The sequence below is a fragment of the Ostrinia nubilalis genome, chromosome 12 (assembly GCF_963855985.1).
Source record: "Ostrinia nubilalis chromosome 12, ilOstNubi1.1, whole genome shotgun sequence".
NCBI lineage: Eukaryota > Metazoa > Arthropoda > Insecta > Lepidoptera > Crambidae > Ostrinia > Ostrinia nubilalis.
This window is the reverse complement of record NC_087099.1, coordinates 861,007-885,454: the sequence shown is the minus strand read 5'-3', so window position 1 is coordinate 885,454 and position 24,448 is coordinate 861,007. Positions and strand designations below refer to the sequence as shown.

Below are 24,448 nucleotides of genomic sequence, written 5' to 3'. Positions count from 1 at the left end.
GTTATCCTAAACGACAGGTGAACGAAAAAACTATATTTGGGTATCAGTCACGTTTGTGGTTTTAGCGAAATTCCTGTGATTCGAGGAGATTCTTTTTAACTAGGCACAGACGACAGCACTTCAAGTTAGACACTAGAGTCTCTTAAGTCGTTGTAATAGATGCTATTTTGCAGCAAAAGTGTATAGTCTGATGAGCTGTACATTAAATATCCTGTGGTGAAGTCCGGTTAACTGCTTTTTGTGACGTAGTTAAGTACTCGAGATCCTTACTCATTGATAGATACGAACTTTGCTATTACGTATTTTTAACTCTACGTAAAAGAAATTTGTAGTCTGTATTTGATTGTGTAATAGTCGATACGATGCCACTATTGATTATTTTAAACCGATTAACTACAGAGTACAAGTACAAGACAAAATGCCCAATGTCGCTGAAAAAACGACAAACACTTTTGTCCTAATTTCCCAAAAGTCCTTCCAAATTTCGCAATCGTGCCCAAAACAATTAAACGAAAATCATTGCAGCGTTATCAATAGATACCTAGTTTTGTGTTCTCATTAATCCGCACCTATATCGTATCTGATAACAGCTGTCAGATATCATAATACATTACCAATTAATCAATTTGTGTCGCTTTCATTGAAAAAGAAATATATTTGGCTACAAAAACGGACTATAATCGAAAAAACATGCGTTAGCAAAGTTATTTTACGTAATTTATCAATTCCGATCAGGGATTACGATACGAGATGGGAATCTTTAGTGATAATAGGATTTGAATGGAAGTAGGTACGCCGACGTAATGACTCTACATTGCTAAGTTCTGTTATTTGCTGTTGGATAATCGTCAGGTGCATATTTGTAGAGCTTTTACTCGTTACTTCGTCTGTCTTCCATAGAAAATCACAACGCCCTTCAAGTTTTTGTTACGACAACATCGATAAAAATGTTAATATCCAAAAATAGTGACTTGCGAACTGATGTTACTAACTAACTACTAACTTTGGTTATGAGGCATAATATGTTGTTTAGAATAGAGAAACTATACTGTTTTGTAGTGAGCTAAACCCGGTTTGGTTATAGGTTAACACTCAGTTCGCAAGTCACTTTTTTTGTGTAAGCAGTAGCTTAGCGTAGTTTTTCATCTTTAGCCTAATGTCCAACATTTAATTTTTTTTTCACATTATTATTTACCTGAAGGCATAATCTTCAACTAAGCAGATCATTCAATAAAAAACAAGCTAAACCGAAGTATCGTTTACAAAACAAACAAACCACAACAATGCGTGTCCCCGTCACGTATCAATGTCCTAATCCGGGTTCTGTACAACAATAGCCACGGTAGCCCGATGTTTAACAAATCCCTTTTACGCCGTGACATCTTGAGATGGCAAAAAGTTTTGGACACTCGAATTTTTCATACTTATTCATTTGAATATCTACCTTTGTGTTTATGTCTGTGGTATTCTTACTATGAACCTATACGCGAGCTGCCTAATTCATGTAACACCACTATTGTACTCCGGTCTGCAAAGAAAAAGGTTCGGGCAGAAAATCTTCTGACTTCATAAGTACCTGACCTAGCTTTATGAAACAAAATATATAAGAAAAACTATCTATTTTTATTTATTAAAAGTTTGAATTAATTAAGTCTTTATTTCATAAAGCTAGGTCAAGTACTTTTGAAGATGTTGAAGATTTTCTAATCGATCCTTTTTCGGTCCAGAGGGCTGAGTGTGAGTATGTCATTTAAATGTATGACGGATTGTTCAGCGCCCCTAGCGGAAACTTTCAACAACTATTTTCATACAATTTTTAAACTCGCACTAAGCCCTCAGTGTATATTTTGTGGTGTCTAGTACCTACTCGTAATAAGAGCTGTTTTGCATCAAAAATGTATACCGTAAATACCTATACATTTTGGCTAATAGGTAATATTGATGGATGACCTTACTAGCAGATTTTTATTTTAGATAAAATAATAATCAATATTAATGTTAAATCAGATAGATGAGCTTAAGGATATTGCACCAGGTGGGGCAAATTCGCAGATTTCAAAAATTATATCTATTTAAGCAGTCGTAGCGTTTATTTTCATATTTCTAATTATTATCTATCAAGTCGGCCTGTTAGTGATCGTATCACTAAATATATTATTATGATACAGTATTTTTTAAGTTTACCTAACTAAAGCGATTACATTTTATGAATAAATATTAACTAACTTGTTTTCAAAATAGGCATTAATCCTATAGAGTATGTTCTCGGAGGTTCATCTCCAAAGATTCAGTAATAACCGGAATAACATAGAATCATGAAATATTTATAGTCACTCAACATTTTTGTTAGACGTAGGACAAGCTAATTCGTACAGTATAGAGCAACTCCACCTGTCAGTGGTAACCCACATTTGGTTCAAGATTTCAGGGTGACGATTTAAAAAGGGGTTACATTTAGAGCGGGCGTGACGAAAAAGATTTGCTTGGTGGCGGCAGTGGTTAAATGTACTTTAATAGTACCGATTTTCATGAATAAAGTATCATTATTTAGGTAGGTTCTTGTATAAACGCCATCGGCCCTTATAAGCTGTATAAAACATTTTAACTACGTACCTATCATCTGAGTATTAAGGCTAAAATAATCCATATCTTTTGTGTAAAGTTCACAAAGTCATGATGGCTGATGAAGCAACAATTAAATTGGCTTAGTGAAGGAGCAAACAATATTACTGCAGTGTTTTTGCCGCAGCAACCTGAGTAGGCGTTGTCAGTTTACTTACACTTGATTCTGTGGAACAGCGTGTTTCAACATTTTCATAAAATACAGGATAATTTTCACTTAAAGTAATGAATATCCAGAATTTTCCAAGTAGTACCTAAGTAATTTAAATAGAGACATGACGTATGCGAGTCACGATACGAGTATAAGCGCACTTCCTTTTCTTTTCTAACTAAGTAAATATAATACATGGTACTTGAAATAAATAGGGCTATCTAGTCTCTGTTGTAGGACCTTATAAAAAGTAGAGAACTAATAAAAACATTATGATGATAATGATGCTTAGCGTCATCGGGAGAGAACCTTTCATGAAGATCGTAAAGCTCAAATAGTGTGAATCGGTACTCAATATTTATTTTAAACTAGCGGCCGCCCGCGACTTCGTACGCGTGGATCCCGTTTTACCCCCTTCATCTATCTTACGCGGTTTAGATTTTTTCATACAAATGCCTTTTCCCGCTAACTCCCGTTCCCATGGGAATTTTGCAATATCCTGTTGTAACTAAGCTTTAAGTTTACTAAGATACCTGCATGCCAAATTTCAAGCGTCTAACTTAAGCGGTTTAGATTTATTCATACAAATGTTTTTTCCCGCTAACTCCCGTCCCCGTGGGAATTTTGCAATATCCTGTTATAACTAAGCTTTAAATTTACTAAGATACCTGCATGCCAAATTTCAAGCGTCTAACTTAAGCGGTTTAGATTTTTCATACAAAAGGATTTTTTTCCCGCTAATTCCCGTTCCCGTGAGAATTCCTAAGTATCCTATAACCTGCCCAGGAGTACGAAGAATAATTGTACCAAATTTCGTTAAAATCCGTCGAGTAGTTTTTGTTTCTATAAGGAACATACAGACAGACAGACAGACAGACAGACAGACAGACAGACGGACAAAAATTTTACTGAATGCATTTTTGGCATCAGTATCGATCACTAATCACCCCCTGATAGTTATTTTGAAAATATATTTCATGTACAGAATTGACCTCTCTACAGATTTATTATAAGTATAGAAGATTAAATGCATATTTAATACTGAATTACTCACTAATTTTGTGAGAAAAGTAACATCACAGACAGAAAAGGGATTCATACTATGTAGCGCTACATTTTGTTGGAGGTAAAAGAAATAAAATCACTGCAGGTATATTTAATTTAAGTTTAATGGCATTATGTTCGGTATAAAAATGAGGTATCCTTAGGACTAAATTATCATTTTATCTACAATTTATTCTTACGTGCAGTACGTAGGTACAGTTTTATTTACAAATACATTTCATTATTTCCTTGCAATTTTGTCAAACTATAAAATTGATTAAAACACAGTATGAATTTTCGAATTATATTACCCTTTACACTTATACTGATACACTATTTTGTTTTAAATAAGTCTAAGATGTAGTTTTTACTACATCTTAGACTTATAAAATATGGTGTCTTGTCTATGGGATATTTTATTGCCTTCTTCTCGTATTTTGAATTGACGTTTAAAACTCGATTACTTAATTAAGTCATTGATTCCGTACTGTGATTGATCTACATTTTATACTTTTGCGAGAAAAGAAAGCTTTTTCGTTGCTCGTGTGATACATTCATATTCAAAACAAAATTTACATAGATGTAGAGTCTAAGGGGTGTTGGCAATAATTTAGATAATCTCATTGTTGAGATATAAAAATGTATGGCATACAATTATTACAACGGATCGAATTAATTATTTTAATTTTTGCCATTTTCCAAACGCATATTATGTCTTCCATAAAATGACAGTTTGAAGGGAACTTTATTAACATTTACTTTATTAAATTAGTTCTAAAATATTATTTAGTAGTCTAAATAAGAATAAGGAGCAAGTCTCGTAGCAGCTACGAGAGCTACGACGTAGCACCAAAGATCCTTCTTTACATGTTTTTACGTACAATCCTTGAGTAGATTTTCATGACTGATATCTACTTACTTACTATTTTCATTTGATTTATTTCGAAAAAAATTCGTGGATTATGATATTTACAAAGGAAACTCTTATCGTTAAAGTGCTTTTTAAAAGCCTGCTTGCAAAAATAAAATTAGTTTTTATGAGTTCTTAATTTTAAAATGGTATGAGATATAAAAAGAACTTATTAATTACTATAAAATTGAAATATTGTGATGTCTAATTTAATTTACCGAGTGCTTTTTATAAAACTCACAGCTTCTTTTGGCATTAACAATCTAGGTATAGAATAATTAACTCCCAAGTGTTTCTTGTGTTTACTACCTTTCTTCGCTTCGTATAGCGTTATGTACCCTCAATAAGCGGCATAAAAAACGGTATCGTGCTATTTTTTTTGTTCTACATAATTTAACTGATGGATGATACCTTGGTTTTTTTGGATATTACTTAATAGCAGTGCAATGATTCTTAATTTATCAGCATTTAACACTGTATAGATAGGTTGACAAGGACTTTAACCACCGTTAAAATTTAGACCGTGTTTAGAATAGACCCTGATATATTTCTTTTACGCCCGTATTCACAAACATTACTATGAGGTCTCACAGTACGCGTGGACGCACAGGGTGACACACAAATCAATCACAGAGCCCTATTCAACGCTGTGCGTTCTATTTTCTGATTCACTTAAGCAAGCATGGTTTGTGAATACGAGCATTAGATTCCTTTTGAATTTGATAACCATGGTCGATAGTCTTAAGCCATTATGGCAAACGCATAAGTGTGGTAGTTTTATTAACTTACTACAGTGTAGGAGTAGCGTCTTCTTTAAAAGGCATCAAGGTCTGTTTCCTTAGTGCTGTTGCAGTAGTTTTAGTTATTATTAAGATCCTAAAACGCTTTGCACAAAAGTTTCAAGGTCTAATTTTTAACAGCATTATTTAAAGCTTTAATCTTACATAGTGCTTATATGATTCATGTCTTTATGGTAACTTATTCCTCTTACAAAATATGGCTGTCTTGGTGATGCTGATCCCTGCGTACCGAATACTGACTAGCCCTTGTTGGCTTATTGACTATGGTCGTCAGTCCGCCTGACGATGGCGCGGAAGCCTCGCTTATCGTCAGCAGTGTACTGGACTGTGCGTTGCTTGCCGTCAGCATCTCTGAAGGAGTAGAACCCTTGGACAGTGCCTCCGTCCCTGGTCTCGTGAGCTGACTTGGAGTCGCCGGTCAGTTTGTCCTGGAAATAGAGATATTTGGAATTTAGTAGGAGTTTCGAATGAAGCACTCCAATATACAGGGTGGAATTTTGTAATGCCACCTGGAGGGAAAGTACTCTTAATACATAGAACATTTTACTGAAAGAAAACATTCCTTTATTTTTGAAAAGAAAGAGAACTGCATTCATAGATTTTCGAATTTTTTTCGAAAATTCACTACCATACCATACAATTTTCTGTACATAATTAAAATAATGTAAGATTTTATGGATTTCCTTTCATTTGATTTATCAAGTTTGTTAGAGAGATTTCATCCTTATACTTGACCCTAACGATCGATGCAATAAAAATACAGGGTGTAATTTTTAACAGATTTTAATTGGTTCGATTCCCGGGTGTGGCAAGCAAATTTTTGGAAATCTTTGAATGCAGTTCTACTTCTTTTCAAAAATAAAGGAATGTTTTCTTTGAGAAAAATATTCTATCTGCAATGTTAAGAGTACTTTCCCTCCAGGTGGCATTACAAAATTCCACCCTGTAGGTAGTCAGTTCTTATTGTTTGTTGACAAAAATAAAAAAAAAAAAAAAAATCAAAAATGTTTTATTCGTTAACAAACCAACTTTTACAAAAATTGTGGTGACATACCTAGTAAGTAAAAGTATACCTGTATCAGGTAGTCACCGCCCATTCAGACAGTGCTAGTTTTGGGTAAGTTTAACAAACAAAAAAACAAAATGGTTATTAATTAGATTACAAACTTGAAGTAGAAGGTAAAGAAAAAATATAAGGTGAATTAGAAAATATGGTGTTTGTAAGTGTGTGTGTGTGTGTGTGTATGCGTGTGTGTGTGTGTGTGTGTGTGTGTGTTATGTTGTATTATGTTAAGTTATGATAGAGAGTGATTTTACGTTTTTATATGCCTTTTTTAACTTTCAGGTATTTTGATAAATTTTATATATTATTTTTTAAAAGTGTTTCGGTATCCAAATAGCTAAGCGATTTTAACCAGAGTGTAAGTTTCTCTTTACAAGAGTGAGATGTAAGCGGATAAATGCTCAGTATTTTGTTAATTTTATTGTACAAGAAACCAGCTTGTCTAGTGAATTGCCTGCTAGCAAAGGCTGTTTTGGAAGGAATAGTAGGAGCAGCTTTGTCCTTTCTTCTTTTGTTATTAATTTTAGGGTAAAAATGAATAGGAAATAATATCGTTTGGGAGTAGGGTGAAATAACAGTTGTTGTCGTTAGGTACCTATTCCACCATAATTGGCCGTGCGCAAATTACTAATTATCTCGTTAATCCTTCTAGCTTAGCTAAATAAATGCTTATGCTAGGAGAAGGTTTACAACAATAGCCTAGAAGTGGTCGTGGAATTTATAACCATACACTACGAGTATGTACTCGTACGTCCGTTGACATTCAATTAATTTAGGACTTTTTTAACCTGTAAGTAATTATAATGTTTCTCGATACAAAAGTAGCTAATTACATAGACTGGCGTTTTAATTACACAATCGTCATAAAAAGGCAACCTACGGAATCCAGGAACTGAAACAGCTTTGTCATAGCACATTTATTAGAAAGGAAAAGTCGCCTTTGGAAAAAAAGCAACCAGTGCATGAATAATTACCGTGGCTGGTAAGAATAATGTACTGCCACTTCCGGGGGTACTGGACAGTCTATTCTTGTACTTACTGTTTGTTTTGTTAACGTTTAGTTAAGACGGATACAGATTTGCCTAACGACAGTCCAAATGACAGTGCACTAGTGTTCAAGTGTGTTATTGCTGGATAGACAACCATAGGCGTGACAAACATTCACAATTTAAATGATATTTATGTCGCCACGAACATGAAATAGAGCCTCTATCTATTATGTTGTTCCTGGATTAGATCGACTTTGGATTAACTTTTATGAGCTGATGATGGTGTTGATTTATGCCTAATTCTAGGAGATTTTCTGTTAACGATGTTGTCTATGTCTCTCTCCAAGTCAATAGTGTACGGTACGCACATTCAAAGAAAGGAATGGTTGATGGAAAGTCACTGGTTGCTATGACAAAGAGTTTATTGCAATAACTAACACTATTACAATGTCTAAACTACTTAGGTTAAAATGGTGCGAAATGGTGAAAAGGGTATGAGTGATTACGCGTGGTTGGTTTGGTGACCGAATAAACACTAAATGTAAAATCAATGAAATATCGAAATAAAGTTTGCTGTAAGTTGATGCCACCGTGCCGCGGTCGGTGCGTATTGCTGACATAAACAACCTAAATTAATTGTACGTTCAAAGGTCGTACAAATAGTTTTCTGACTTGATTCAAGCTAGTGTCGTTGAAGAAGATTTACTTAATGAATGGCAAAAAAAGATGGGATACGTTCATACGTCAGTCAAAGGACGTCACTTATATAAATTCTTCCCGAATGTACGCGAACGTCTAACTAGGCGATGGTTAGAAATCGACCATTGCTCGTCGCAGTTCCTCACGGGACATGGCAACTTTAAACATAAACTTCACGAATTCAAACTAGTTCCGTCTCCTTTTTGCGAGTGTTCCACTGATGATGTCAGTCGTGAGCAGTCTGCCCATCATATCTTGTGGGAGTGTGATCTTTGGAAACATGAACGTGATATAATGCTTAATTCAATACAACATACATCTGTTTCCGCAATTTATTACACCGATCTTGTCGCGACAAGGAAAAATTTCCGTGCTTTTAAGCGATTTTGTGAAAAATATTATTGGCAGGTAGTTGCTAATTGCTCATAAGATAGGCCCCCTTAATTTAATTTATTGTCCGTGGTGCATAATCTTTTTCTTAAAGGTTTTAAACCTTTGTTTGTCACCTGTCATCCGCTTTGCAATGGAGGGAAGTCGAACCTTAATTTCGAACTCCTCCTATGTTCTTCTGATTAATTTCGTTGCGGGTCCAATGACAGTTTAACTTTCCCCCGGGACAAACTTGACCTTCATTGGTTGGGTTTTTGTGGCGGTCAAGCTGTAGATCCTGGCTACACAGGATTTGCAGTGGTGGGAACGAGAGGTGGGAATAGTCCCGTGTTAGTGTCGAACTAGGGACCAGCCAATTTCATTATTCAAGGCGCCACTGTGCCATTGGGTGGTCATTACATAACTAAAACCAATTTACGCACTTAGCAAACTGCGAAGTCTGTAAAAAACACATATTCCAATCTAATTATAATACCGTAACTTCACAATGTTACCTAAATACGTGTAAAAAGGCATGCAATTAATAATAATGCTTAGTACACACTACAAGCTAGGCTCTAACTCTACAGTACAGAACGCAGAGCTCCAGAAGCGAAATGACTATTCCAAATACACTGAACTCGCACACAAACTGAAGCTGCCTCCTTTCATTATTGCAACCTAGCGGTTGAATAAGAGCCGCTGTTAATTATATCTAACTTGGTCGGTTTAATAATATCTAACTTGGCGTCTCGCTAGAATATCTAATAGAAGGAGATACTATCAACTTTCTTTGTATAGATCTCTTCTAAGATGTATCAACTCTCTTGTCAGTATAATCTTGGATTTAGTTATGATTAATTTTATTTATTTATAAAAATTCAAAAGGCCTAATTTGTGTCGTTTCAGTTTTGTATTTTTCTTATTTGTTAGTTTAGTGTGGTGCGTAAGAATGAATAAACGCATAGGCTTCTAAGCTGTAAGATACTGAAGATATCATAGCTCACTGTGTGCCTCATGCCTTAAGCTTTGGCGAAGGTATCATGGCGCGGTGCGTACGCGATTGTAATCTGGCACTACCTTCTGCGACCTTGGGGTCTACACTTGCAAATTGAGAACTCATGTGGGTACCGATTTTGTAATACCAGAACGTTTTACTAAAAATATCTTTGAACATAAAAAAAAATTTTAAACAAAAAAAGTATGAAATTTTTTTTAATTGATATTATTTTATGGCTTTGGCTTGTTTGCTACTAAATTATTTAATCCAAATAACTTCACTCTATTATTTTTGAGTGCTCGGAATTTATGAATTGTTTTTCATTTCATTATTTTTTTGTAGTGTTTCGGAATGCTTTTGTGTCTAGTGGGTGTTTTGTGACCTCTACTTCCTTATTAAACAGGTATTATGTCATATATGAGTTACTAATTTGAAACTCTATCCATAAATGCCTATGATTACTATGTCCAAACTAAAAAATAAAAAGTTCTGAATGTACGTGAAAATAACTCATAGCCTTTTTGGTACATAGGTAATTATTGATTGACGATAAAACATATTATATGTCTAGAGGACAAGACCGCGGCAAGGTCGCTCTGCGGTGCGTTTGCGCATTTTTGAGACACTTTCGCGAGTGCGGGAGTAATGTAATGAATGGGTATACTCGACTCCCATGCGGGATTATGGAATAAAGTTTGGAATTTTGGATTGAAAACAACTATTAGTAGGAACTTATTTGGATGATTCATCAATCTATAGAAATAATGATTACCTCTTACTTAGTTTATTTGACACTAGCTTTTGCCCGCGGCTTCACCCGCGTGAAATGTAGTTTGTCACATATCGTCTTAAATTATAGCCTATGTGTTATTCTGGGTTATAAACAATAATACTGTAAAGTTTCATCAAAATCCGTTCAGTAGTTTTTGCGTGAAAGAGTAACAAACATCCAGACATCCAAACATCCAAACTTTCGCATTTATAATATTAGTAGGATCAATATAATACTTTGTAAAAATAACCTTGTTTTGACTTAGGGTAGTACTTGAATGAATTTAAATGGAATCACAATGTATTTTTACGTTTTGAGATTAAATTCAATACGACTTAAGTTATAAATAAGTAAAACTAATTTCAGTTTTTCAGACGATTATTTCGTTAATATCGTCATTTTACATTAATAAACGAGACCAAGTTAACCTTAAGATAATCTCTAAAATTGTCTCCAAAAATTTTTAAATGCGTAACGTGCGAACTCCGGAGCGGAGTATACTCGTTGCATAACGACCACACCTCCACTGCGTTACTTCCTACCATGGCAATGAAACGCGGCCACATTCTCCACATTGCCTCCACATTGCCGTTCAAGCTCAATCATTCAACTCTAGCTTGGCTTGGAATGCGCGATGTATAATTAAGTCATGGGTACACTCGTTTAAACGCTGACATTGATCCATTTGGTGTTGTAAGCTGAATATTTTTTATAAGAGATGACTAATTAATGGCGAGTAATGCTCTAGATATTGCTTTCGTCACTGTTGTAGGTGTGGCACGCAAATTATGAGTTGGTATGGAGAAGTAAAAGTTGTAAGTTTATTATAGTAGATACAAGGGCTTAGTTTATATTGAAGTATTCTGCGGAGACTTAATTAATTTTAACTTCGTCGTCAATATCCTTCATATTACGTTTTTTTTTTCATAATTATTTGCCGGATCAATAACTAAATACAATACTAGGTTGGTAAGCCTAAGCAGGCACGTATTTTTCTCGTTATAATAATAATAAATAATATTGATTAACAAATGTCGAAAATGATCGTAAAAATCAGGCAATAGCTGTAATTGTAATTGTAACCTATAATTTATTACTGACTAATTTAATTGAGGATGATTAAAATATTTTTTTGATGTTAAATTCACTAATTATGATAAGCGAAATGTTAAAAAATAAAAATGTAATAATAAAAAAAAATATTTAGACGCAGGCAGGTTCCTGCAAACAAAGTTGCAGTTGCAAATACGAAACGAAGTAATTAATACTTGCGTGATTGCAGTATACATGTTCTGACTGATTAAATGAGTGTGTATGCTCTATTAATTCCCACTAATTATTAGTTTTTAATGTTACAAACAGTATAAACTCGATAAACGTGAATAAGACATCTTGAAGTGATGTGTCACGACTCTACAGGACATAGGCTGAGTTGCACCACTATAATTTAACCGTAACAATAACCGGTGCATTTGTATGGAGTTTGACAGCTTTTTGACGCTTGTCAAAGTTAAATGAAGATGGTGCTACTCAACCATAGGTGTTGCTAACATCATGAGCCGGATTGTAATAGGTAATTTAACATACAAAATGCTTAAAACAGTTAATTGATTTCAACACAACCAACACACGTTCAAACTACATATAGTTATTATCGAACCCTTTCGAATAATAACTTGCGGCTACTTACTTATTTACACAATAATGTAGTTTCCTATTTTGAGTCCGTGACAATGATTAGTGTCGTGAGCATATTTTGTTATAAATTATAATTGCTTGGAAGTGAGACAATAATCTAAGCATTTAAATCGAGGCACAACGAAAACTCAATAAAATTAAATAACTTATACCTACTTCCTGAGAATGAAACGGGACAATGAACTCATTTTCTTTTGCTCAATGTCATTAAAATGCCTAAAAAACCATTAATCACTTTGGATTGCCAGTCAAAAATTTCATAACGATGTATTAATTACAAATAGAGCCTTCATTTTTATTGTTACTTTAACCTTAATGAAATATGAGCGAAAACAAATATTCGATTACAACCGATAAAATAAAATGCTATCGATAGGCAACAATCAATGTCAAAGTCAATCTCTATCGATACTCGTATCAATGTCAGTCTGTATCGATGTCGTGCTGAAATGTTACAGCACGCCCACACAGGTTGCGATATGTTGTTAATATATCCGGGCATTATTGCTAAATTATTTACAAATAGTGTATTTCATAAATTAATTAATGTAGGTACCTACTTAGTACCTACCTACTATGAGTACACGATCGAATTTAACTGGGGATTTAAAAGTTTTTAAAACTAAGGTGTCATTAACGAACGTACAGCCTAACAATCATTAAAATAATTTGTATTATAATAACATAAATAATTAATAATTTATTTGCCTTAAATAGGTGGTTACAGAGTAGTTCTTGCTTGATATAATGTTACTTAACTGTTGTTAACTGACATTATAAATGCCTAAATTTATGAAATGGAATGTGTATTTAAACTAAATGGTCAGAGTTTAGTAGCTAGATAAAATCACCATACTATTTACTATTTCCAAGGGATATAAGTATTTCTTAGGTATAAAATATTTTTCATATTGTTGAAACCATTTTCATTACATGTGATGTAGTAGTTAGGCTTGATGCGTGTGTAATAAACTACAGTGTGTGGAAAACATAATTCATGCCTATCTGCTTATTTCATAACGGAGCACTTAGGTGGTAACCATTATTTATGTACTTACGTGAAATAGGGTCTTGTTACTAAGTATCTGTAATGTGTAGGTAGGTAATTGGTAATTTTAGGTTCGATTACTGAGTTATAATCGTAGTGCCTTCAATAAATCGCTGTATTCAACTCAACCCACTAATTTTATAGCAAGCGGGGCGTGCCTATTTATTGTACGTATTTCCATTGTTTTGATTGAATCCACAGCTAGTTTATGAATGAACTCACGCGCAGCGAAAGGTTACCGTTACCTTAAAACTTCGAGTGTTAATGATAAAATAAAATACAGGATGTAAAAATTACTTGGGTAAACTTAATTATCTGATTTTAACACCGTTTTTTTCAACAATTTAAAAATATTATGTAATTTTCGACGAAGTCCTAATTTATCTTTGAGCCATTCAACGCTACACTTCAATAGTTTTAAGGAAAATAGTATTAAAAAGTAAATTATTATTCCTATTACAAAAAAACAATTGAAATGTTTTATTGTAAGTTATAAAAAGTTCGTAGCATGCACAGATTCTTTAATTTTGCTGAACTATACCTATGCCCAAGGCCCAACTAAAGTCACAACTGAAATCTTATTTTCTTTTCATTGTAAGCCACAGAGCGTGTCCCTGTAATGGCCAATGAAAGTTATTGCACCGAAGTGCTGACGTCACAGCACGCATGCACGGAACCACTTTGCTGGGCCCAGGGTATAATTATCAGGCCAATCGGAACAACGGCTGAGGCTAGCACTTTCGCGGTAACAAAAAACCACTATTGACTTAAGTAGGTACTTTCACTCGCAGACGACTGATGTGCAGGAGTTTTAAAGTATGTTTTATGATATGAAATCATAAAATGGCCTTTCGGAGATTAGCCTTTATTTTAAAATAATTCTACGAAGGAAAAAGGTAAAACTGCGTGAACACAAAAGATAATGTAAATAAACTCTGTAATTTTTCTTTTATGTAACAAATATTACTAGTATTGCTGATTTATTTAAAACAGCCTGTATTTTAGAAGGACATTTTTATAGAAACAAACTATATCGAAATACCTACCTGCGTAATACTGCGTATATTTTAATTACATAAAATTATTCATGAAGGTCATCCCGAATGACTCAAAACAAAGCCTATCAATTTACATGTACTTATTTTTTATGTAGTTACTTAGATACTCGTATTTTATAGTTATAGTCTTTCATCTATACTACTACTTGTTATTATGTAATTATTATATTATTGTTTCGAATCGCAAAATGTTTTTTGATCAATTTTACCAATTCCAAGAATTGAAGTCCAAGAATGGTTTATACGGCGAGATTTACAAAATTCAATACCTAAGGGGGTAAAACGGAGTCCACGCGTACGAAGTCGCGGGCGGCCGCTAGTGATCTATGTAAAAAGACTACAATCCATCATTAATTAACCTGTATTGCTGTATTGTGTAATTAGTCGTCGATTTGAACAATCGAGTGCATCCGGGAAGCGTGTCCCAACGATGGTGGATACTGTTGGTCGATAAACAGGTCGAAACGATTGCTAAACGATAACTCGAGTGTCGATATCGCGAAAAAGCGCCATTTCCCAAATAGGTCCACAGCTGTACATAAGATTCCTTGAGGCTATAAGTATTTACAACTTGCTATCAAGTGACGATTTCTCGTTCTAAAGACTTGAAGAATCTACGGGCTATCGTCTGTAGTCAGTTTCGTTATTTATGTTGGTCATTGCTTTATGTTTTAATATCGTATAGCAAGGATAATGTCTTACCTACCAATTGTTACTTATTATTCTGCGTTGTTAGTTGTTACTTCTTTTATCGTCAGGAAATGCATGAAATTGCATACCCACTGGCGCGGGGGAATCAGTGGGTAATTACGACGCTATATCACTCCGTCTTAAAACTCATTAAAAACTCATTATAACTCATTTATTTCTGTAAATAGGCTTAAAAAAAGCACTTTTACACGTCCCAGTATTAACCCTACCACTGCTTCAGGACAATAAATGGGCCAGTGCTGAGAAGAAGCAGCGCAAGAAACTCAGTCACTATTGTACATACATACAGTCTGACTGTATCAGACACCTTAGAAAGCTGACTGGCTACAAAAATACTGAGAGAGTCGATACTTTTAAAACGTTTTTTGTAGACTCGATGTGTACTGCAGTGGAAAGCAGACCTTCGTCACACTCCACCGCGCGAGCGCATGCTATAGTAACCTTACATTTTTGAGTTCGTTACACACAGCTTCCTTGCCCTATTTTAGAAAGGCTTGAGGTGTGAAGAAGTAGGGTTAACAGAATTGATGAAAAGACGAATTTCAGGCAAATTAAAATTAGTTTTCAGGTTCTTTTCAGAACACTAGCGCTACGTTTTACTTCGGGTCAGCAATATCAGCTGGTTTTTAAAGTCTGCTTGTAACCACGGCTGCAGCATAGCAGCTAAAACGTCGAGCTGGGAGTACATAATATGTACCTCAAATAAAAATGTCGCGTTGAGACCCGTGTTTCTCTATTTTAATATCGGCTGGTGCTGGTGCTGGTTAGTAGACTATAAAACGCAAGTTTACGGATGGCTTAAGTAGTCTGTTTTTATTTTTAAACGTACCTACTATGTAAATTATAATATGGCGAGCTGTCTCATTACATAAACGTGTCTTTGCAAAAAGAAACAAGGTCGCTGTCGAAACGCGACCAGCCTCGCACGCTGCGCAATTTCTCCCGCGGACAAGGAATCAGATTTAATAACCTCTGGTTTTGGAGAGCAGTTAAATGGTCATTTTTATGCTTTTAATTCGTTGATGGGACTCATTTGAGCAATCCCTGATAACTGTCATGTGAATAAAAACAAGTGAAAGTCAACTTTTTGTAATTTTGTCGACATCCATTTTAAAAAATACCCCTGCATATTGTGTGGCAGCAGCCTTACAAATACAAACTTGCAAAATATGCCGACACTCGACTGTCATTCCGTTTCTATTCTATTTATCAAGACAATATCAAAACAAACGCTATTGTTGGAAGTATGCAAGAATAGTTTCAATCACAACAACGCGTAAACAATAGGTTTTGCAAGCGGAAGGCAGGAAGAGTTTAGAAAGACCGACTAATTATATGGTTCAATTATCCTTTCAGACTGTTTGAAACCTATTCAACTATGGCCAGGTATTTCACCGCAATCTCTTTCTCATTTTTACCATCTAAAATAAAAAAAAAAAAAAAGGTACGTGTAGATGTAGTGTACGACCTAGTTCTTAGTAGGTGCCTAATTCGCTCTTGATTTGAAAATATTCATGACATTATTGTTCGAATAAGTGTTCTGATATTTGCACTGTTACGATTAAGTTTAGGCTGGATAATCTAACAATCAGGTCATCATAGCTTGACTCTTGGATTACGTCTAGTTCATTCGTTCAATTTAACCAAAGAATGTCCATTGCTGGGACGTTCAATTGCTTTTGCCTTGGAGGACCAAGGAGTTTTATAGAGGTGGAGAGAAATATTAATAGGTATTATAGTATTAGGTTTACTTACATGAACGCCATAAGAGAAGGTGTACTGCGGGTTAGGGTTGAACTCGTGGTCGGCCTGCGCGTCCCTCGTGAAGTGCGCCAGGTTCAGAGGGCTGCCCTTCACCGCCTGCAGCTTGTGGAAACGGAACGGGTCCTTCGGCTTCTCCAGCTCGATACTCTTCAGGTACCCCAACTGCTGGTGGTGGCTTGGATGCAGCACTTGAACGCTCACGTCAGAATTGTATAGGTTCTTGCCAAAAGAAGGCGCATTCGGGAACACTGGCATTTCCTTGCTGAACTGACGATATGCCAGTTTCTGAGAACCTATTAACTTCTGCTCAGCTTTCGCTCGCTCGTGTCTAGGCAGTTTTGTGTCTGGGTCATCCAGGTATCCAGTCAGCGCTTCTTCTAGCGTCCTGTATGTTTTGTACGCGAATTCGGGCTTCTTCGCCCCCGGGCCGGTGTCGTCGTATTTGTTCTCTATGGCGAAGCGCACTTGTGATTCGGAAGCGGCTGACTTTTTCGGCGGATAGTAGTTGCCTTGGGAGTTGACTCCGGAGCTCAGGAGCAGGATAGGTATCTGTGGAAAATTTAAAGTTTGAGATTCATAACGACAAGATCAGAGAGTTCAAAATGTTGAATTTTAGGAGAAATAAGGTTTTCACATGATTTATTTGGCGAAAGAAAGAGAGAGAGAGAGAGATACAAATATTTGTCGATTGATAAACCTAATACTTAAAATTGTAACGGCTATGTCGGGTAACACATAACGGCTATTCTGGTTGCGTCGCGTTAGGTAACGAGAAGTTTGGGGTGCAATGGTGAGGGACCTCCACGTGGTGCACCCCGGGCAACGTCCGCGTAGTCTCTTCACGCGGGCGGCTGACTTCTCACCTGCGCGGCAGGTTGCGTCAATTCGGCGGGCCTGTCGGGCGACCCGTAACCCACAACGGAGTGGGCTGGGGGCTGCCGGGGCATTTGCCCGGGCCGCGATGCAGGGGACATCTGAGAAAACCCCCCCAATCCCAAGGTCTACAGGGGCCGAGGGGACGCGTGGTCGTAGGGTGTACGGCCGCTACCCTGCTTGAGCGAGGGTGTGGGCAGCTGCGCCCGGAAGCAGTAATCTATGACATGGACACAAGGAAAACTAAACTACCCCAGGGAGGTACCGGCAAAGCCGGAGAATCCTCTGCCGCTACGGCGGTCACGGCCCACGTATCTGGGGGGGCCGCACCGTGTTCTGTGTCTTCGCCGGCGAATGCGCCGAAATCTTGCAAGGTCGAATTGACCAGCTTTGACCGAGGGCTTCGGAATATGTTCGGAGCTAAACCTAAAATCGACCAGGTCACTAAAAAGACAGTTGAGACTGCCGCGGATACAACCCGCGGTGTGACTCCTGTCCATGAAAGTATTAACCCAGACTTGACGACAGCAAAGGTGGTGGTTGAGACTTCCCCGGTTCTACCCGGGGATCTGACTCCCACTACCCGCAGCCGTTCCCGGATCAATAGTGAGGACTCCGTCACTCGGGCTGCCACCAAGCGGCGGATCGAGGAGTCGGAAGAGTCACAGTACTCGGATTTTGAAACCGATCATTCTGAGAGGGTTGATCGCTTTATTGAAAGATGCTTAGCAGCCGACACGGATGACTCCTGCATGTCGACCGAATCGGCTCCGTCAACAAAACACACAGCATCGTCACGTGGCGGCAAAAAACCCCGCGGCCGTGGTAGAGCCCCAACAAGCGGGGAATATATCGGATTGAGACAGAAGTGGGCTGAAGAAAGGTTGCTCGCCAAGGAGAAACTTGAAGACTCCGAAGAATCAGCCATACGACTGACTAACAAAATGAAGACGGCGCGACTTCGCGCACAGGATAAATCATGCACACTTACTGCAGCAGAGCTGATGGAGACTATCCGCACAAGTGCTCAGGCAGTTTTCAAGTGCGCGGGAAAGTGCAGCAAGATCAGAGGCACTGAGCAGGGGGCCTTTAAGGAAGCCGCCTTGACTATCGAGGCAGCAATCACGGCACTGGCTGATCGGCCTCCTGATGAAGAAATTCACAGACTAAACGTTGCCAACTCCCTCCTTAAAAAGGAATTGGATGAACTTCGTCAGGAGGTTCGCAACCTCAAAGAGGAAAGGAGCAAGGTCACCCCTGCACCTCCTCCCGTATGTTCTACACAGGCGGGAGATATTGAGAGAGAAATAATGGTTCGCGTAGGAACTATGGTTGACGCCAAACTGCAAGGCATAGAGGAAAGACTCCTCCCAGAAAAGCGCCTTCGCCCTTCTTTGGCAGCAGATAAAGCGAAAGTACTGGCCCCAGCCGAGGACTCAACCGCTCTCCCCACGAAACAACAAACCGGCCCAACCACACGGGCGTCGGCTAAAAGGGTTGCCCCAGCACCCTCCGTAAAGAGTGCACCAACTACTCCTGCAAATGCTGCAACAACCGCAGCCACCCAGGCGCACACCAATCAGACAGAATCCCTGGTTGCCGAGCCTCTCGTAGCGGCCGTGGAACTAGCGTTGCCTCCTAAAAAAGGCCGTGTAAGAAAGAAAGGTAAAGGCAAATCTCAACCTGTCCCCATGCCTACCAGACCAGAACCTCGCCCGCTTCCTCCACCCCCCGTGTCCATGGATACTGAGTGGACGGAGGTTGTAAAGCGTGGTAAGGGTAAGAAGCAAGGAGGCCAAGCCCCACTAACTAGCGTCAAACCGCCTAGCCAACAGAAGGCTGGGCCGGGCAGAGAGAAGGGCAAAGCCCGCAGGGTTCGTGTCCCGAGAACGGCCGCAATCTCGGTCGTGTTTACGCCGGAGGCCGCTCGTCAGGATCCACCTCGTGACTTCCAATGGTTTATGCACATTGCAAAGCAGCAGGTGGATCTCGCCCAACTGGGCATAATGGACGGCCTCCGCTTTAAACCAGGTCAAACGGCAGCGAAGCTCCTCGTCCTCTCTGGTCCAGACGCGGAGGAGAAGGCGGATAGGCTGGCTGCTGCCCTCCGTGATGTCCCCGCTTTCACAGCGGAAACGGTCGTTATAAGGCGACCGATAAAGAGTGAAGACATCCGACTGTCCGGTTTGGATGAATCTATCGAACAGTCGGAACTCGCGACGGCTATCTCCATCAAAACTGGGTGCCCACTAGAACAGATCAAAGTGGGTAAAATAAGCGGTACCCGGGACACCCGCAGTGTCATCGCGCGGGTGCCGTCGAAAACGGCGAAACAGCTGGCAAGTCTACGCCGGCTACTTGTAGGATGGGCCTCGGTGCAAATTACGTTGCTAAAACCGAGACCTTTGAGGTGTGTGTCCTGTTGGGGCGATGGGCATGTCGCTCACAAATGCGCTGCCAACGTCAGCGACCGCAGTGCGCTCTGCTTCCGATGCGGTCAGCCTGGGCACCAGAGAAAGGAATGTCCCGCCAATGAACCCCACTGTGTACTTTGCTCAGCGGTAGGAAAGGCAGCGGACCACACGCTGGGGACAAAAAATTGCCCTCAGCCGCAGCAGAAGTCGAAACCGGTGCCTTCTGGGCCCGGCCGAACGGCTAGCCTCATGGAGGTGGACGCGGGGGCGTCCGCTTCCTAACACTGAGGCCCGAAGTGCGCGCGGAGTCCCCGCGTGCTTTGGAGAGAGGACCCCTTGAAGGGGTCTGTAGAGCGAGGCTGCGGCCGTTGCGTGGGGGCAGACATGCGAACGATTCACCGACTCGTATGCTGCCCCACTAAGCGCCACCAGAGGGACCCGACTGGTTTTTAGTGGGTAGGCCTTGCCCTTCAGGCGAGGAGAGCCCCACATAACTCATTGGCTCCCCCGGGCTGGTGAGTATGCAGTTTCATGCATTTTCCAGTCGAAAAAAAAAAAAAAAAAAAAAAAAAAAAAAAAGGTAACGAGAAGTTTCACATGTTATCAATAGATATGCTAATTTTAATTCCACTCGTTACATAGCTTGTGTTTTATTTATATGAACATATTTTAATGCAATGAATAATGACGATGTACAGCAATAAAAATTTAACGTGGCATATTTAATTTTGTCAAAATTATGAAAATTGAAATTAATTACCCAATTGTATCACTTCGACCGATTCATAACTAAATATTTATTTCATTGAAAGAATCAGAAGGTCAATCTGATAATAAGCTTAATTCTCTGCTTTTAAGTAAAGAAAGGTAATTATAATTTCAAAGTCTATGTATTTCGCACGTGCACAATAATGTCTCACATAGCCCAATTATGTCGAGATACAAGTTAATTATCATTATCTTATTAGAATCAGCCGAACTATTATTGTGCATTGTTTTTGCAAGTCGTCATTGTCGACTGATGAACAATATCATGCTTAACCGCAAGTTAACTGTCAGTTATTTGGGTTACTTTTTATTGTTCGTGGCACTGATGTTGCAAATTCTTGCGAATATATTTCGTTTATGTTTTATTGAAACTAAGTATGTGTGAATTATATTTTTTAGAAGCTTACTCCTTTAATGTAAATTATTTTAATTATAATGTTAATTGACTGTTTTCGTAATAACTTTCGTGTTATAATAGAGATGTATGTATTGATTGATATATTAGAAAATTTGAATTAATTGCTAATTAAGAATCAATCTAAAATATTGAAGCTTTAAGCAAAACATTGTGTTCATGTAACTAACTCACTTTTTACTATAAGTAAGTACATGAAAATGCATGGAGCATTACAAGTAATTACAACGCGTAAGTTCATGTAATTATATTTATTATGTTGTTATCTATACTAATATTATAAAGCTGAAGAGTTTGTTTGTTTATTTACTTGATCGCGGTAATCTCCGGAACTACTGGTCCGATTTGAAAAAATATTTTAGTGTTAGATAGCCCATTTATCGAGGAAGGCTATAGGCTATACAACATCACGCTACGATCAATAGGGGCAGAGCAATAATGAAAAATGTTACGACGTCGCGGGCACCACAGCTAGTATTTTATAAAAGTCTAACAAAAGACAAAGCAAAATAATTAACTTCCATGAGCTTTTAGACAAGTGCTGACCGAAACAGTCGTAAGTAGTATATTTTAAGTAGAGTTGGGATATGTAACTTTTTTAACCAATTTCAAAAAATAGGAGGTTCTCAATTCCGTTGATTGTTTTTTATTGTAAATATTAGTAGAAATGATTTAATGATTTTTGCACTGATACATCGATGATCACGTTTTTCCCACACTCGGCCCATGGCCCAGAAGTGGGCCAAAGCCAACGGTGCCAAGGTACGGAGGTTCACTTCCGATGTCGTAACGATGTGATCTCGTTTGCCGAGTCTTGTTCGTGATGTTTACGTTGTTGTAACGTAACACAATTAGCATAAAAATATCATTATAGAGCAGTAGCGTAGTGGTAGCTTGAATGGAGTGGGTTTCAGATTCCATTACTGTTGGGTCAATTCCGAAAACGATGCTTTGGTGTGCTGTACCCCAAGCACGAACAACTCTCGTAATCGTAGAGCTGTAGTTGTCATGACAACGGATTGTTTGCTATCACAAGCAAGCAATCCGTTGGTAAAATATTTTTATTGATTAATTTGCAGAAACTAGACGTAATAAGTTAGTGGCTAACGTTAAGTTTTTCATTATTTAGGATTTATAACATAATTAGTTTGTTGTCATGACAATTATAGCTCAACGATTACCTACTATACAATTACGAGAAATATTCGTGCTTGGGATACCTACTGATTGGATTTCCCAGCGTAATTCCGTTAGGTACTTGCTATGAAGTATATTTAACTGTCTTGATGAAATAAGTATAAATGAAATCTGTTAAATATAAATAAAAAATAAATTGAATAATAAAAATTAATATAAGTTATAAATCTTCAAATTATTTAGTAGGTAATACTAATACTGATGCCCTTCAATCATTTACTTGATTCTATTAGGTTAAATGAAGTGAAATCATTAAAAAAACTAAGAAAATCCGATTTTCATTCAAACCAAATATCCTTTTCAAATGAAACAAGTTTAAAAAACTCGATCAAGGTAAGCGATGCGTCTGCGCATGTTTTGAGAGCAACGTGCGGGTAACGTAAAGTATTAAAATGTTACGAAAAGCCATTTAAAGTGGATCCGCAGGCGAGAGTGGCTTAATTCGTAGAGGACCGGTTGGTTTGGGTATAAATAGGGATCCCTAATACAAAAAGTTGGATTTAGTTATACGCAACATGGAAATGTTTACTTTGTGTGTTTGGTGCAATGATGCAGAAAGTTTTACGTTTAGTTTAGCAACATAAAGTTTGGACCACGAATCAAATCAAATCAATTCAAATCAAATCATTTATTTACTTTCAGACACGGTACAATCGTTAATTCAAGAGATTAATTAAATAAAACAAAGAGAAATGAAGAGCAATATTTTGTACAATTTCGTACTGTTGACGTATGATTTACTTTGTCATATTTTAATCTGGGAATTTGTTGCTTTATAAAAATTTCTGGAAGAAATAAAGTCAAAGAAAAAGGCCACAGAGAAAGTATTATGCCAACACGATAAGGGAAATAAATAGGAAGATTAAAGATATTGAGAAGTTAAACAGCATCGTGAGCGAAAGTTTTGTCGTGAGCTTCCCAGGATGGGATTAAGATTAGAATTAACTGACTCTTTAGTAAAATAAAAATCTTGTTAAATCTACGGGACCCTCGGTCGGATTGTCACGCTGCGTGCTTTTTGTCTCCTGCGCCGATGACCTTATTCTGTTACGCATGCGTAACAGTGATCTTTACTTTCTCACTGATTTGAATATACGTAGGTACTCGGGTTTGACATTTATGAATTTCTAGATTGACTTTATAGATTTGAGTTAGGTTAATAGATCAATCTATTAAACGTTAGATTAAAAAGTTGATTTCTGTAGATTTCATTGACTATCAAGATGAAAATCAATGAAATCTATTGAAATTGATCATGATTTCATATATTAGGTATTCATAATACAAATAATAGAAAAAGTTCGCACAATTTTGATACTAAGCATGGTTTTTTGCAAACTCTTCAATGCTACTGGCATCGGATAGAGCTCTGTATTTTTTAGTAGGCTTCTAAGGTCATATTGATAATTTGTCGTTCATAAATAAAAAAAGTGATTTCACGGAGCGTTTGAAATTGATTTGGCACAAAAAAGTTGTCGCGACTTAAACAGCCTATACAAAATATTGCAAATCATTGAGAGGCTGACAAAAATGTTTGATTTTGTAATAAGAAAACTTAACAATGGCCACATAAGGCCTATGTACTGCAACAGGCATACATAGTAGTATATTATGTTCGAACTTCTTACCGAAATTAAAACACTAGTTAATAACTTGACTCTGATTAACTCTGATCAATGTTCTCTATTGGAAAACACGTGATTATGAGGCATATTGCTGGTAGCTTCTCAAGTCCTTATTTCCCTCATGACAGGGGCCTTCCTTCAGCCCTGTAGCCTATTGGTTCTTAGGGAGTCATAATGACGAGTACACATTGGCTCATTATTTGTTTGGAACTATTTATACGAACACAAAAAATACAGGTTGATGCACTACCCCCAGAATAAACCCGGGAAACAGTTATCACAGACTTTCTTGATGCAAGGCTCTTACGTGCAAAACTTAGCATTACTTTTTCATTTAAAAAACAAATACGAACCACGAACAGCAGCATTGTTTCGATTGCGAGCACAACACAGCACTAGTCATCACTCGCGACACGCACGCGCGGCGCCTGCTGGCGGAATGCGCACGCGCCGACCGC

General features: G+C 37.7%; 1 protein-coding gene across 1 annotated transcript; it reads right to left on the bottom strand.

Annotated features, from left to right (window-relative positions):
* Nucleotides 1-3,924: 3,924 nt before the first annotated feature.
* On the bottom strand, nucleotides 3,925-24,434 carry LOC135076451 (uncharacterized). Its single transcript, XM_063970918.1, has 3 exons — nucleotides 24,344-24,434; nucleotides 16,690-17,247; nucleotides 3,925-5,955 (listed from the first exon to the last, which is right to left on the bottom strand). The coding sequence occupies exons 1-3, from the start codon at nucleotides 24,356-24,358 to the stop codon at nucleotides 5,782-5,784; spliced, it is 747 nt and encodes a 248-aa protein (XP_063826988.1). The 5' UTR covers nucleotides 24,359-24,434; the 3' UTR covers nucleotides 3,925-5,781.
* Nucleotides 24,435-24,448: the final 14 nt, after the last annotated feature.